This window comes from Tauraco erythrolophus, chromosome 2, assembly GCF_009769465.1.
Source record: "Tauraco erythrolophus isolate bTauEry1 chromosome 2, bTauEry1.pri, whole genome shotgun sequence".
Taxonomy (NCBI): Eukaryota; Metazoa; Chordata; class Aves; order Musophagiformes; family Musophagidae; genus Tauraco; species Tauraco erythrolophus.
Window position 1 is genome coordinate 88,394,754 of NC_141466.1, and position 14,843 is coordinate 88,409,596.

The following is a 14,843-nucleotide window of genomic DNA, read 5'->3' on the forward strand; positions in this document are numbered from 1 at the left end:
CTGCCCAGCACAGATTTGCCTTTTGCTCATGTGCAAATCCATTTTTTTTTTCTTGGATATCAATCGCTAGTTAAATCATCAGTAGTTGTTGGTGTGATACATGTGGGCAGGACTTTTTGTTCTTCCCTCAGTCCTTGATTAATCTCTTTCCCCAGTTTTCTCTTACATTCCAGCAGTATATTTTCAGCTGCATTTTTTTTTACTGATATACTGAGATGACTGACTTACAGACCTCCATTTTGCCTTCTCTGTTCCCTGGTCTTCTGTAAAAACAGGAGCACTGGAGAGATAATAGATTTTAATAGACAGCAGCATTGGTGAGAATTCAGAGATTTTAATTCAACGTCTGTGTTAGGACCATGAGAAATGCTAATACCACTCTTGGTAATATATACATTTTTTTTTCCCCCAGAAAATTGCAGCTACGGAAGGCAATGTAGATTCATGAAGCAGAGAACTACTTGATACTGTCCAGAAATATAACATGCTTGATAGAACGATCTAATCCTCCAGTTCTGCCATCTGCAAAGGAGATGAGATACTGGCCAGAAAATATTTTTTAATTCCACATAGAATATGCTTAAGTTTCCACTTTCTTTAAATTCTGTGCAATTTAAGTAGTCTGTTACTGGCATCAGATCCTGCACCAACTCAAACATGGCACTGTGATAGCCTGGAGCTGCTCCAAATGACAACACTGATTATACAACTAAAAATGTATTGCAAAGGCCTGTGTCCTGGTGGAGAATTCCTATAGGAAGTTCCACTGTTGTCTTGCTGGTAGGACTCCTTTGTTAGGGCTGAATGCCATCTAGCCTAGGACCAGTTTGTGACAGTACAGCTTCCCTACTTCGAGGAGATCCTTTTTCCAGACTGTTTGTTTAGCTTGGGTAGTCTGAAGTAGCCTGATCACTGCACTGAAATGTCTCCCTTGCTATTTGTGTTGCATGAAAAATTAGTCTCTTCTGCTTTTGCTAATTCCTCTCGTTCTTTTCCGCATTACATTGAAAGATTGTTCTTGATGCACAAATGGGCGTGTAATTACGAGTGTTCATACCCTTTTGTCCTAAGTGTTTAATCTATTTAAACTCTTCATTGGTGAGGTTTATATTTGGAGCAGACATATCTTAGAAGTTCAGTTATTGTACTGCACAAAATACTATCCAGATCTGAAATCTTTTATCTGCTATTTTGTTTTTTTTTTTTTTTTTAAACACAGATTTTTGAATAACATCCACACAATTTGCAGGGATAATTCTCATGCAAGTTTTCAGTACTTGAATCTTTTAAAATAGTTTTTAATATTGACTCTATTGCCTCTACTATGCTTTGCAATTGCTTGTACTACAATAAGAGTCTTGGTCATGGATTAGGATTGCAATGTTGAGTTGAAAGATCTGTGTGAAAACACTGAGGCTTCCAAGTAATTTCACTCTTGAGTTATTTGTTCAACTTTCAGGATCCTTATCATGGTACAATAGTACTAGCAACTGTGAAAGGAGACGTACATGATATTGGCAAGAACATTGTGGGAGTCGTTCTGGGCTGCAACAACTTCAGGTAAAGAGACTAACATTAGGTAACTGGGAACACACCTGTATAAGGCTAGCTAATTAATTTATTAGGCTAAGTGCAGTTGTGGTGATAAGAGGTGGGCGTTTCTTGGGAACTGTCTTCTGTTCCCCAAGTTGTGGTTGGGAACACAGATCGTACCAGCTGTTACTAATGGGGAGGTGAGAGGGTGTATAGCCTCCTCCTTTAATACTTTTTTCCCTAATACATTGACGTCGAAGGTGAATACAGTTGAACATCAACTGAAACATAGATGACAGCATCAATTTTTGTATTTGTTTTATATTGAATATCTTAAACATATAAGTATAATGTCTGAAGAAATAGGATATGACAATTGTAATAGGCAAGACTAGATATGGACTGCATGTTGTGATGGGGAAAAAGGAAGTCTTGTAAGATTCATATGAAGCTTTTAGTATGTTTTTCAAGCTGTTTGTTAACAATGAGGTTTTAAAAACTCGCTAGGTTTTTCTTTTTTTTAAGTAAGAGATGAAATTCTCATCCTGTTCCTGAGCTTCAAAAGACAGAACTTCTAGAAAAGTCAGTTCTTTCAAGACCTGTGTACATGCAGCAAGGTTGATAAGAGCGTTGGAATGAATAGTCATGTTTCCATCAGAGTCCTTTGTCAAGTGTTTGTCCAGTGTTGCGCAAAGCTGAATCTGCTTTGGACCTCTGTCTTACTGTTTGTTCTTTTAGTTTTGTTTTTGACTTAGGGCTCTAATTTGCTCTAAAAAGAGCCAAAATGATCTCCTTATTTTAAAACACAGAAGGTTGAAGCCAGTAGCAGTGCTGTGTATATGCAGTATATTCCGTTTCATTATCTCTTGAAATTCTGTCTGTTGGTTTCATGCTTTCTTGAGCTTTATTTAGACTTACTGAACTGAAGCCGTAGTGTTTTCTGTCACCAAGAGTATCAGGGAGGCTGAACAAAGGTAGCAGACTGGGGTGGCTTACATGAAAAAAAATAAAAACCTTGGCAATGGCTAGGGTTAGTAAGAATTAAGTGCTAGCAAGTGCAGTGTGTCATTTCATAAAATGTATGCTTTAATTAGACAAAAAAACCCTTTGATATGAATCATCTTATGTTCCTGACACAAGTCCACAAAACTTCTTTATATTGGCCACATAACTTCAGAAATGCCACTGCTGCTGGCTAACCCTGGTAGGCAGCTAAGCACCACGCAGCCACTCACTCATTTCCACTCAGCCAACCTCAGTGGGATGGGGAAAGTGGAAAGGAAGAATAAAAGCAAGAAAAATTGTGGATGGAGATAAAAAAATCTTTAAAAAGCAAAGGAGAAGTGGAAGAAGACAGAAAGAAAAAAAAAAAAAAACCAAAAAACAAACAAGTGATGGAAAGGTACTCGCTCCCATGGGTAGACTGATCCCTAGCCAGTTCCTGAGCTAAAGATGGCTAACCTCCACTAAGTCCCTTCCTCTCCCTTTTTATTGCTGAGCATGACATCATATGCCACGGAATATTTCTTTGGTTAGTTTGGGTAATCTGCCTGGTTGTGTCTACTCCCAACCTCTTGTGCACTCCCCCAGTCTGTTCCCTGTGGGGTTCGAGTGAAAAACAGAGAAGAAGGCCTTGATGCTGGACAGACACCATTCATCAGTACGTAAAACATTAGTGTGTTATCAGCATTGCTTGGTCATAAATGTAAAACACAGCACCATACCAGCTGCTATGAAGACAATTAACTCCATCTCAGCCAGACTCAGTGCAACTGAAAAAAAAAAAAATATATTTTTTTTTAGAAAAAAGCCTGTTATGCCTTTTTTTTTTTTTCCTACAGTATCATCTGGAACTCTGATGTATTGAAAATTTTTGCCAGACTCAGAGGTATTTCCTATATTAAAATTCCCAACAGAGGTCTTAAGAAAAACAAACAAATAAAAATCTCAATTTCAACTTCAATTTTAGGTCAGTCATTTAGAGTAGGAGCAATGTATTTGTCCTTTAGCAGAAACTTGACTTGCTTTTTAAAGAATTTTGTGTCATCTCTCTTCTTTTCACAGAGTTATTGATTTAGGAGTCATGACTCCATGTGATAAGATATTGAGAGCTGCTGTTGAGAACAAAGCAGGTATAGAGAGATTTCATTAGTACTCCTGAATTGTTTGATTTTAAACCCACTTTCATTTTTTTTATTGCTACTCATTGCATTCCTGTGGTGTCTGTTACTTGGTCAGACAATCTTCAGATAAATCAGAACTTCTGCACTAACAATAGTAATTATTTAGTATTTGGCAGTTCTGTGAAACAGCCTGAGGAACTGAAAACCTGTATCGAAAGGACAACTCCAAGAGACATGTTGTAATATTTGTTTTAGAGATGGATAAATGGAGACTTGGAAAGGTTAAATAACTTCATGTTGGGTCTTAAATCAGTAAAAGAACTTGGCATTCACCCTGCCAGAGCAGTGAGTGTGGAATCAGAAATGAATTGTTCTAATAAATAATGAACTTTCTGAAACAAGTTACAGTTGCTTTGAAACAGTCTGTTTCATCTTGGAAAAGATGAATTGTGTGGAACATAGGTGGGGAAGCTGGAAAGTGTTTGCTGTTTCGAAGAACAGCACTTGTAATTATTTTGTCTTGTTTCCCTCCTCAGTGCTGAACTTCTGAGGTTTGAAGCTTGCTAATCAGAAATACTGTATGTTTATTGCTGAAACTAGAGCAGTAGGTGTTCAGGAGCTGTGAAGACTGGTTGAGAAATATCCTAAACTGGGGGTTTGGAAACACTTTCATTCTTGGAAAGCTTTCACTTTCTAATTAGGTCAAACGTAGCTTCTAGACTAGCAACTACCATGCTTTTTATCTCTGTTTTGTATCTGATGCGTGAAGCTGTCTGATGTATGAAAGAAATGCTTTCTGTAATAATTTCTGCGTCTTTGTAGAGTGGATTTGCTAAACTTTTTGTGTATGTGTTTGTAAATTTGCAATAGATATAATTGGCCTATCTGGTCTCATCACCCCTTCTTTGGATGAAATGATTTTTGTCGCCAAGGAAATGGAGAGATTGGCAATAAAGATTCCTTTGCTGATTGGAGGAGCAACTACTTCTAAGTAAGATCTCTCAGTTGGGAAGATGGGGAATGTATATGAAAATAATGTTAACCAGGAAAAAGAAAATTTATAGCTATTTCCTTCTCTCTTTCTCTCACTTTTCCCCAACACACATACTGGTATGTATATACTTAAAACTGAATGTTATTTCTTATCTTTGAAGTCCTAGAATATAAAGGTAAGATGTAATTAGGAGACAACAAATAACGGACATGTTAAATATTTCATTTTTGTGAGTGTTACATATTTTACAAGTGCATATTGTATATGGAAGTATTATATTTCCTTCTAAAAGTTCACGCTCATGTGCATATGAATACAGTTCTTTTATTCTAAGAGCTGAATGATGTGTTTCAATTCACCAGAGCATTCTGAAAATGCAGGATTTTGAGACTGGAAACGGTCATGTTGATGTCAGGCAGCTGTTCTCTTTAAGAAAGTTGCTGTGTTTTCCTGGATCACTGTTCAGCACTGTGCTGATTGGGTTGAGACCCCAGTCCTGTTCAAGCAGGCTGATAGGGGATAAATTCCAGCTGCTTGCCTTGAAGTAGTTACCATTTTGCTTTTGACATACTGAGCTTTTCTGTGGAGATCTTGTTCTCTCAGATCCGTTCAAATGAAATAATACAGCTGCTATGAGGTCCTGAAGACCAGTGTTGACAGCCCACTGACACCTAGTATTAACATTACCACAAACGTGTTTTAGGCATGTGTAATGGCCTTGGGTCATGCTTTGCTAACTGTTTTATGTATGATACGCTTGAGTAGGTGACAGCTCAGAAGCCTGCAGAGGTCACTTCTTGCATAACTAGAAGCTGTTAGCTTTATCACAGCAGCACATACTATAGCAGAACCATTAGCTCAATGTATTCTGTATTTTTGGCTTTAGCAAATCGTCCCTTAATTTGACAGACAGTGAAGAGCAGTGTCACTACCTGTCTTTATTTGTCCTGTAGTTATAACACAAGGTTAAGCGTATCCTTTTTCTCCTTCTAAGTGTTTTTTTTTTTCCTATGGCTTTGACATTGAGAATAAACAAGGAGGATTTTTTCCTTAAAAAAAGAAAGGGCGGGGGGGGGGGGGAGAAAAGGCATTATTCTTAGTGGAGGTCTTAGGAGAGCCCTTTCTTCAGATCTTTTTTGTCTTTGGACACAGGACATTGTGGCCTAGTAATTGATGTCAAATAACCAGCATCAAACAATTTTGTAGAATTTATTCACAGAGAAGAATATAGCCAACAGCAAGGCACCACTAGTTTTATCCTTGAATATGGAAATTATTAAAGACTATATGTATAATTCGTATACATAAATAATAATTGTATTAATGTGAACTTTTATAAATATATACTTATGCATATGCCCAGACACATACATACAATTTCTCTAAAATATATGTCAAGCAAACGTATTCTTTGTGGAAGACTGGATCGGTACTATATGTTTGATTTTACTTTCACAGTTGTAAGTTTAACCTTGCGTGCGTTCAGGAAGGTTGTGCGCCTGTCACAGGTTGCTAATGAAGAATCATCTGCACCTTTTCTCTGTAATAAGTAGACATTGTTATCTGGAATAAGGAGACCATAAGTACTTGGAAGGGTGAGAAGTGAGGTTAGTTTGAAGGAGAGATAGGCTGGATTTGCCTACAGAATCTACATAACTTACAGTACAATCTACATAACTTACAATACAGTTTCTTCTTCATAACTCATAACAACGATGACGTTTGCATTCTTACTATACTCTTTTGGTAAATTCAGATGCTGACAAACAGTGGTGATGGCTTTGTTGTAATGTTTATTTTTAAAAAATGTGCAAATGACTATGTACTAGTTGATACAGTGCCACTGTAGGACCATGCCCTGTTTGTTTGCTTTGTTCCTATCAAAATAGAAGATACAATATGTTTCCCTAAAAAATAGTGCTGCCAAGATCAAAGGTGCATCGCCTAGAAGCAGATTAAGAAGATCCTGGACAGTTGGTTACACAGCTGTGCTGCACACTCCTCAGTAACCTCCATGGCCAAGTGCTCTAAATATTTGACAGAACCTGAAGAAAGAGGAGATCTTATCTTTGCTGTGGAAGATCACTTCCTGGGTTCTGATTTAAATTAATTTAAAAAATGGTGTTTGACCTTAGCATTCCAGAAAGCAAACTGAGCAAAAAAGATTAAGAAAAAATCTTTAAGATTAAAAATCTTTAAGATCTAAAAGATTAAGAAAAAATCGTTAGTTTTTGGTAGGCTTAGTTTGAAACATTCTTACTGAAATTTTCTGAGGCTTGAACTAATGAGCTGCTGATTTTCAGTCAGCTGGTAAGACAGTGAGGGAATGTGGGTTGGCACATTATTTATGAAGCATTCTGATACTTTAAAAAGTGTTTATATACCTGTTGTTAAAATCTGTTTAATCATCCATGCATAGCAGATGGATGAATTGCTTTCTTCTTTTGAAGTTCTAGTCTGTGCATTAAGTTAGAATTTATTTTGCTGGGGGTTTTGTCTGGGATTTTTTTGTTTCAGTTGTGAAATGCTTACTTTTTTTCTTTTTCATTTAAGAACACACACAGCTGTTAAAATTGCCCCACGATATAGTGCACCTGTAATTCATGTCCTGGATGCATCCAAGAGTGTTGTGGTTGTAAGTTCTAAATTATAGTTTCTCATCCATGCAAAGATATATACCTTGTTTTTCTGTTCTGCCTCTCATCCTTTCCTCTTAACTTCAAGGCAGAAAATTGAAGAGACACAACAGACCAGTTTCTAAACTACTGTTGCTTTGATTATTTTGTGCTGCCACATGGTTATTTCGTCTGACTTGTGTCAGTTATTGTCACTGGATACCTTTATTTAAATGGCCATTTCTCTCGTGAGAGTGACAGGACTCATTCTGGGTCCTTGACTATAGTTCTGAGACGTTTTATTGTGAAGAGCAGTAGGATTAGATGTGATGTGCTAGTCTCCCTATTTTGGATGTATTTCTGAAGTTAGTGATACAGCAACATTAGTACTATGAAATGTCTGGCTGAAGTTTTCTGGGATGGATGCTCTCTCCAAGACAAATGGGTAGTCTTAGCTGGCAAATACCGGCTGGGAAGAAGTAGGCCAAGCTGTGTGGTGTTTCTATGACTATCCAGTCTCTAAAGTCTTGGAGTATTCTTCTCTCAGGTATTTCCAGAGCCTTGGCTCTACTAATATTACCTGTGTAGTAGGGCAGTACTCTCAGTAATAATCCTTTTCATAAATATGTTTTGAACCTAGCTTGCAAATTAGTTTTAAGGCTTATTTTAGTGTTGTCAAATGTAACTGGAAACAAGAGTTTGAGGGACAGGTAGCTTAGTCTGAAGTTCATACTCTGTCCTTACTATAGTATGTTACAGTATGTACTTAGCGCTTTCTCTTTACTTTTTTTCAGTGCTCCCAGCTCTTAGACAAAAGTTTAAAGGATGATTTCTTTGAAGAAATATCAGAGGAATATGAAGAAATTAGACAAGAACACTATGAGTCTCTCAAGGTACAAATATAATTGCTTTAGCCTTTTTCTTGTTCATGTTTGAAGTGGTTAGTACTTGCCTCATTACTAGCTCTCAGTTTCAGCTTCTTATGAAGACCGTCAGGTATGTTTGTGCTGGTTTAAAACATGCAGTAGCATTGATGGAAAACTTCCAGAAGTGCTTATGAAATCATATTTTCTAGCCTACAAGGGAAAATTCTGCATGAATCTAACACATGCTTGGCAAATTCTTGATTGTCCTCAGTGGGCAATCGGTGGTATCTAGGACATCTCCATGGAGCTGGCAGTCCTGTCAACGAACCTACAGGAGACCAGTGCTCTCTTGGAACAGTAGCTGGAAACAGGGAGCTACACTGGGATAACTAAAATGGCACTGGCTGCTTTTGCTGGTACTAAGCTACACACTGTTTTACAACACCATGCTTTCCTGATGCATTCGTACTGTTTAGGTTAAGGATCTGAGCAAACTCAAAGTAGAGAGCTGAGGCTGGCATTTTAGGAAAAAGAAGAGAAGGAAGAAACAAAATGTGGAGGTGATCTGTGCAAATTAACAATAGGAAGCAAATAACATATGACTTCTCTGAGTCTGTCTTTGTAAATAAACACAGAAGCAAGCTGAATTTCTTCATAAAGAAAGATAAAGCTTGAGGCCTCCTGCTGAGGACATTTGGCTTGACCAAGTTTAAGACTGTCTTTGCACAGAGAACCAGTCCACTAAGCTGAGATCAGTGAGTGCAGCACTCTCTTTTAAGCAGAGGTCAGCAGTGAATTAATGGGCCTTATTGCTGTAAGTTGCTATAAAGGCACTCCTGTGCCTTTCAGAAGAGCCAGCAATTTGCCCAGAGACATGCTGTTGTCACTAGTGGTGGTGTCACTGCAATCCTAAGCTTTTTGCAGGCAGTAGGAAAGTATCATGCTCTACCTGTATTTTTGTGTAATTTGAAGTACTAAAGGAACTTCTGGTGTAGTTCAGAGGAACTAAGAAATCTTGTAGGCCAGTTTCATTAGATGTATACAGGAAAAAATAATGGTATAGTTGTGACGTAATGTTACTTTACACTTGTGAACTGGGAGTTGTTGGAACTGAAATCATCTCTGGTCAGATTTGTCCCGAAGACCATTTTGAGTAAAACTCTACCACCAAGTCAATAGTTAACAATTTATCTGTCTGAAAGATGGCTGGCTTTGAAATTAACCTTTATGTCCATACAGGAGAGAAGATACTTGTCTCTACAGCAAGCTAGAAAAAAAGGTTTCCATAATGACTGGTCAGGCCATAAACCAGGTCAGTTTAAATGTTGCTGCTTCTTGTTGCTTTGCCTTTCCTGTATTATATTTTATATATGTTTTTAATTATATTATGCTTCATTAAACTTCAGGATATAGTAGTGTAACAACTTGAGTAAATTGGTGTCTGAGCAGAGATTTTTTTTTTTGCATAAATTTGAGTATCCTGTTTCTGCTTTATACTTTTCACAGTATATTTAAAAAATAAATTAATAATTAATTAAAATAAACGGGGGGAAAAATCCTAAAACAATGAGTTACTTATAACACCATATAACCAAAGATAAGTCTAGTGCTTGCTTTGTGAAATAATGTTGGACTGGCTCACTATATTGCAAAGCTTACCATACCATTGTGTTGTGACATGGCACTTATGTCAAATTCCTCCTTACACTTTTTCCTATTCTTCCCTATCAGTTTCTGTACCAGCTTGTTTTGATTTTATTTTTTTTAAATTAGAGACAGCATTCCTGTATAAACAGCATTCCACAAGAAGTTGTATTGTGCAGTGACGTTAACTCTTCACTGTCATTTCATTTACAAGATTCAACAAGATGCTAATTTTCAATAGCTCATCTTAATAAAGGCTGTATTAGAAAGTATTGAACAGCACAGACGAAACAAGTGCAAAGCTTGTGGCTACATCATAACATAGCTTCATCTCGCTTTTTCACTTGTGTGCATGCATCTTAACAAGTGTGTGGTGGTTGCAAAACTTCTTATTAATTTACGGAACTGTTTTACAATATCATAGCATGTACTATGTCTCTGTATAGATGGGTAAATATGACAGATTTATGCCCAAATCATATGTTAGGTATTAGTAAGTTGTGTAGGTTTTTTTTGGTCTGGTTTGGTGGATATTTTGGCCAATGAAATAAGTTCAGAAGTCCGACAGCTAGTAAGTGTTGATTTATATGAAAGAACAAAAGGCCTTAAGTTTTGTATTTCAACTTTCTATGCCTTTTATGCTTTTTTTAATCACATTGGAACTGTAGAGTATGGTATGACTTGGGAATGGTATGACAGGATTCTAAGACATTTATTTTGGAAGAGGTCATTTGGAGTGGTAGAGGCTGGTGAGCACCAGTCGTACTGCACATATAAGAGCAATATTAAATTATTTTCGTCATGTCAGATTGTACTTCTGATTCCTGCAGTTAAACCGAAATTCATTGGCACAAAAGTCTTTGAAGATTATGACCTGAATAGACTGGTGGAATACATTGACTGGAAGCCTTTCTTTGATGTCTGGCAACTTAGGGGAAAGTATCCCAACCGGGGTTTCCCTAAAGTCTTTAATGATAAAACTGTAGGTGAGTGTTGAAATTGCATGTACTTCCTGTAAATAATCCTAACAGATTTGCCATGCTGCATTAAGATTCTGAATGTTTTGAAATAGTGAAAATATGTGGAAACCTAGTGTCACTGAAGTAATTTGTTTAAAGCAACACGTAGTGAACCAAGTATTGGCATGTGAGACTAAAATGTAAATAGGGGGAAGATGCTCAATTATCTATCTTTTAGAATTCACCTGCCAAAACACAGGGGGGGTATTTTAATGACAGAAAATGACATCAGAGCACTTAATATATCTGTGTCCCCGTCATGGGTAAGGATGGCAAGAGGGCTCTGTCTGCTTTTGAAACTATTCCGTAGGCCCTGGAATACATAATGAAATTGCCAAGGTTACACTGAAATCAATGTTCTGGATCCGCTGTGCTGTGGTGAGGTAGGTGCACACACGTGTTCTCTGTTGCTCATTTTATTCTGCATCCTCTGTCTCTACTAGAATGGTGCTGGATATATGCTTTTTTCCCCAGGATATATGATGTTACAACTGTATAGACATGATTGCACTGCTCTCTCTGTTTGCTGTACGTGACAGATTGTTGGCACTCATCAAAGAATTATGTGGAAAAGGAACCAATCTTCAGCAATTTTTAAACCCATTTAGCCAACTGTGAAAATATGCCTTTTCTAAAGGGTTCTTTTTTTTATTTTTGATAGGTGAAGAAGCAAAGAGAGTTTATAATGATGCTCAAAATGTACTGAAAACATTGATTAATCAAAAGAAATTACAAGCCAGAGGTGTGGTTGGGTTCTGGCCAGCTCAAAGTGTTCAAGATGATATCCATTTATATGCTGTAGAAGAGGCAGTGGGATCTTCAGAACCAATAGCAAAATTTTATGGCTTGAGGCAACAGGTACAATAACAGAACATTTGTTAAATAAAGTGAATTTTTTTTTTCCTCAATTGCAAGAATGTAACAGAAGTACCCTTTTAAAAATCTGCGCAGAAAGTGGTTGTTGTAGTCTGTCTGCAGACAATGTCTTGCCATTTCTTTCAGTAATGACAAGATCTTGTTAGTGATGACCCAGGTATTTGTATTGTAGTATTTGTAGTATTTCACATTGTGGTAGTTATACAGAATGCTTTATAGATTTGACATCATCAGCTATGATGTGCGTTTTTGGTCTTTATTTGAATATTTAAGATGTCCTAAAGGACTGTGCTGTGTAAATTCATCACATGGATCCTGTGTGCTAAATTAGAACCTAATGAACATTAATTCTCTAATATCCTTGGATTCTGCCTTAGATAAGAAATTCTGCTTGACTAATGTGTTAAAGGTTATAAACACAATTAAAATACCTGGAAAATAAAGCTCAGTGGACATAAGTGGTTTTGATAGTCTTAATTTTTTTGTAAAATTCCCCATACGAAGAGGCAGTTTAGAATTAGTTGGCTGCTAATTCTGATTGAGACAATCATTATTTTAAATATTCATGCTTGAATCATAGTTAATTAACTTTGCATTTATTTTGATAGATTGAACATTTTCAAGATATTCTGCCTCTCTTTCTTCCCTACCTTCTGAGTTAACTTCATAATTTACATATTCAGCCATCAAATGGCAGAAACAAATTTAACAACTACCTAAATATCTGGAGTACAGTATTCTATGAGGACAGTCCTCTGCCAATATTGCAGAACTGTACTAAGAAATACAGGACTTGAAGTTTTCTGCTCCAGTTGCCTGGAAGTTTATCTATTGCAGGAGATGGATCTAGTGTATCTTGACAATCCATGGCAGGTGTTTATATAAACTGTTCTCACAAGCATTCAGACAGGGCTGTTCCAGGGCCTTACTACCTAGTTAAACATTTTGATATCCCATGTAAATCAAGTTTACTACAGTTTCATTTCCTGGCCTTTTCCTAGGGTTCTCCCAAGGAGAATATCTGATTTGATGTTTGTTCTTGTAATGGTTTTTACTATTGGAATACTGTTGTTTTCCTTGGTCTTTTTATCTTGTATATTCCCAGTTCATTGAGGCTTTTCTCAAAGGTTAAGGCCGTGAAACTGTGCTATCGTGGGTACTGTTCTTCTGGACTCTACATATTTTAGCGGCATCTCTTTCAATCTGGTGTATGTACTAATTCAGCAGGAGCTTCACCAGAGCAAAGTAGAAGAGAGTGATTGTCTTCTTAGATAAGATGCTCCTTTCAGTACTCGGAGCTCTCTCCGTGACATTGACATTAGGATGTGACATAAATCTAAAAGTTGGAGATGCATTTGGTATTTTCCTTAACTGTAAACATAACAAAAGAACCTTAAAATTAACATAGATTTCACCTGTGTGGAAAAGGGGTATTTCTTTATTTTTATGGTATTTTCTGTAACCTAGTAGCTTATAGGAACTGGAGAAACAGTTGACCATTTTTCTTTGGTTTTGGGGGGATGATGGTGTTTTATTCATTTTTTTTAAACTGCAGTTGGGAGTGAGTCGAAAGCATTGTTAAAATACTGCCTTAAAATAAGAAAACTTGGAGAGGAATCTTCAGCTAAGTGATAGCCATGAAATAACTTTTATCTCTCTGTAAGTTGGGTATATTTACAAGAGCTGTACCACTTTTTAAATAGCAGTCGTGTTCCCACAATGAATACGCTGATATGATCCTCAACTGTAAAATTTCTTGTTAGGTGCTATGGCCAGAATTATTCAGTCACCTCTTTCTAGTCCCTTTGTTTGTTTTTGTGTGTGGCTAGTGTAAACCTGCATCCTGGTGTGCTGTTTTGTCTGGATTACTGAGCACAGGGTTTGTAGCATAAGAAACTGGGAGCATTTATAAACTCTCACAGCCGTGCTGAAATGGAAGTTGCTGAAGAATTCTGCAGTTTGCATAACTGGGAGGCAAACTGTCAACCATCAGTTTTGCTAACAAACGTGGAATCTGTGAGTGAGATGGAAAATTCCTCCCCTCACCCAGTGGTCGGCACAAGAGTGTTCCTTCTTTTGTAATAATTTGTCTGCAGAATAAACCGTTAAATCTTACTAGCTGTATAGGAGTAAAACATCTTTATATGTGTGTTCAGCACAGCATCTCTCTTTGTCTTTTTGTTCTTCAGTGATGCAAACACCCTCAGAGTGAGAGAGGTGGTTTTCTTCTAATTCAAGCACAAGAAAGCCATCATGGCTCAAAGACTAGATAGGTGTCTCTCAGAAATGCCTTAAGCCTTTAGTGTTGAAAATCCTGGTCTTTAGATTAATAACACACTAATACTTAAATCTGAACATTTCAAAGATATATTATTGCATTGGTTTTGTTACTTCAGGCTGAAAAGGACTCTGCCTGCACGGATCCGTATTACTGCCTGTCTGACTTCATAGCACCACTGGATTCTGGCGTTTGTGACTACTTGGGCCTGTTTGCTGTGGCCTGCTTTGGTGTAGATGAATTATGCAATGAATTTAGGAAACAGGATGATGAATACAACATCATAATGGTAAAGGCTCTTGCCGATCGGTTGGCAGAGGTATGAGGTTTTATCATGTGCTTCCCCACAAATTTTCTGACCGTGCGCTAGATTTGCTTGACAGGTTTCTGTTTCAAGTTTTAGCATAAACTTAGACTGCTGCCTGTAATGTATGCTTATGCCCTGCATGACATCTGAAATTGAACTGGCTTTACCGAAATTGTCTTGAGAGGAGGAGTGTCCTCTTCTGAGCCAGAGTGAACTCTGCTGTCCATATCTTCCAGCTGCAAAAGCATCTTTGAGATCTTCATGAGGGTTTTGATGTTTGATAGATTTTAGTAGATTTTAAAACAAGACTGTTTAAAAACAACTATCTTTAAATCTTGTTTTATCTACATGAGAATGTGTTTGGACCCCAGTGTGAACCACCAATTATATTCTTGGATTGCAGACGTGTCTTCTGCTTTTAATGGTGACCATGCAGTTGTGCCTGGGGTACAAGTCTTTGACTTTATATGTCTTAGGCTTAGACAGACATGCTCTTGAAGCTCTAACTGAAGTGGTTTAGAAAATGCCGTCCCTTCCCTCCTGCTCCTCTCTCCCCATGTGCCTGACCCCATGCTTATACCTAATTAA

At 37.3% G+C, this 14,843-nt stretch overlaps 1 protein-coding gene across 2 annotated transcripts in view; it reads left to right on the forward strand.

Annotated features, from left to right (window-relative positions):
• MTR (5-methyltetrahydrofolate-homocysteine methyltransferase) overlaps positions 1-14,843 on the forward strand; it is a 56,279-nt gene that overhangs the window by 39,423 nt on the left and 2,013 nt on the right. For both annotated transcript variants that reach the window (XM_086627730.1, XM_086627741.1), the window contains exons 22-30: positions 1,460-1,560; positions 3,598-3,665; positions 4,527-4,647; positions 7,204-7,285; positions 8,060-8,158; positions 9,371-9,443; positions 10,606-10,761; positions 11,456-11,652; positions 14,067-14,267. In XM_086627730.1, coding sequence (XP_086483856.1) covers positions 1,460-1,560; positions 3,598-3,665; positions 4,527-4,647; positions 7,204-7,285; positions 8,060-8,158; positions 9,371-9,443; positions 10,606-10,761; positions 11,456-11,652; positions 14,067-14,267 — 1,098 coding nt within the window. The remainder of the gene's footprint in view (positions 1-1,459; positions 1,561-3,597; positions 3,666-4,526; positions 4,648-7,203; positions 7,286-8,059; positions 8,159-9,370; positions 9,444-10,605; positions 10,762-11,455; positions 11,653-14,066; positions 14,268-14,843) is intronic.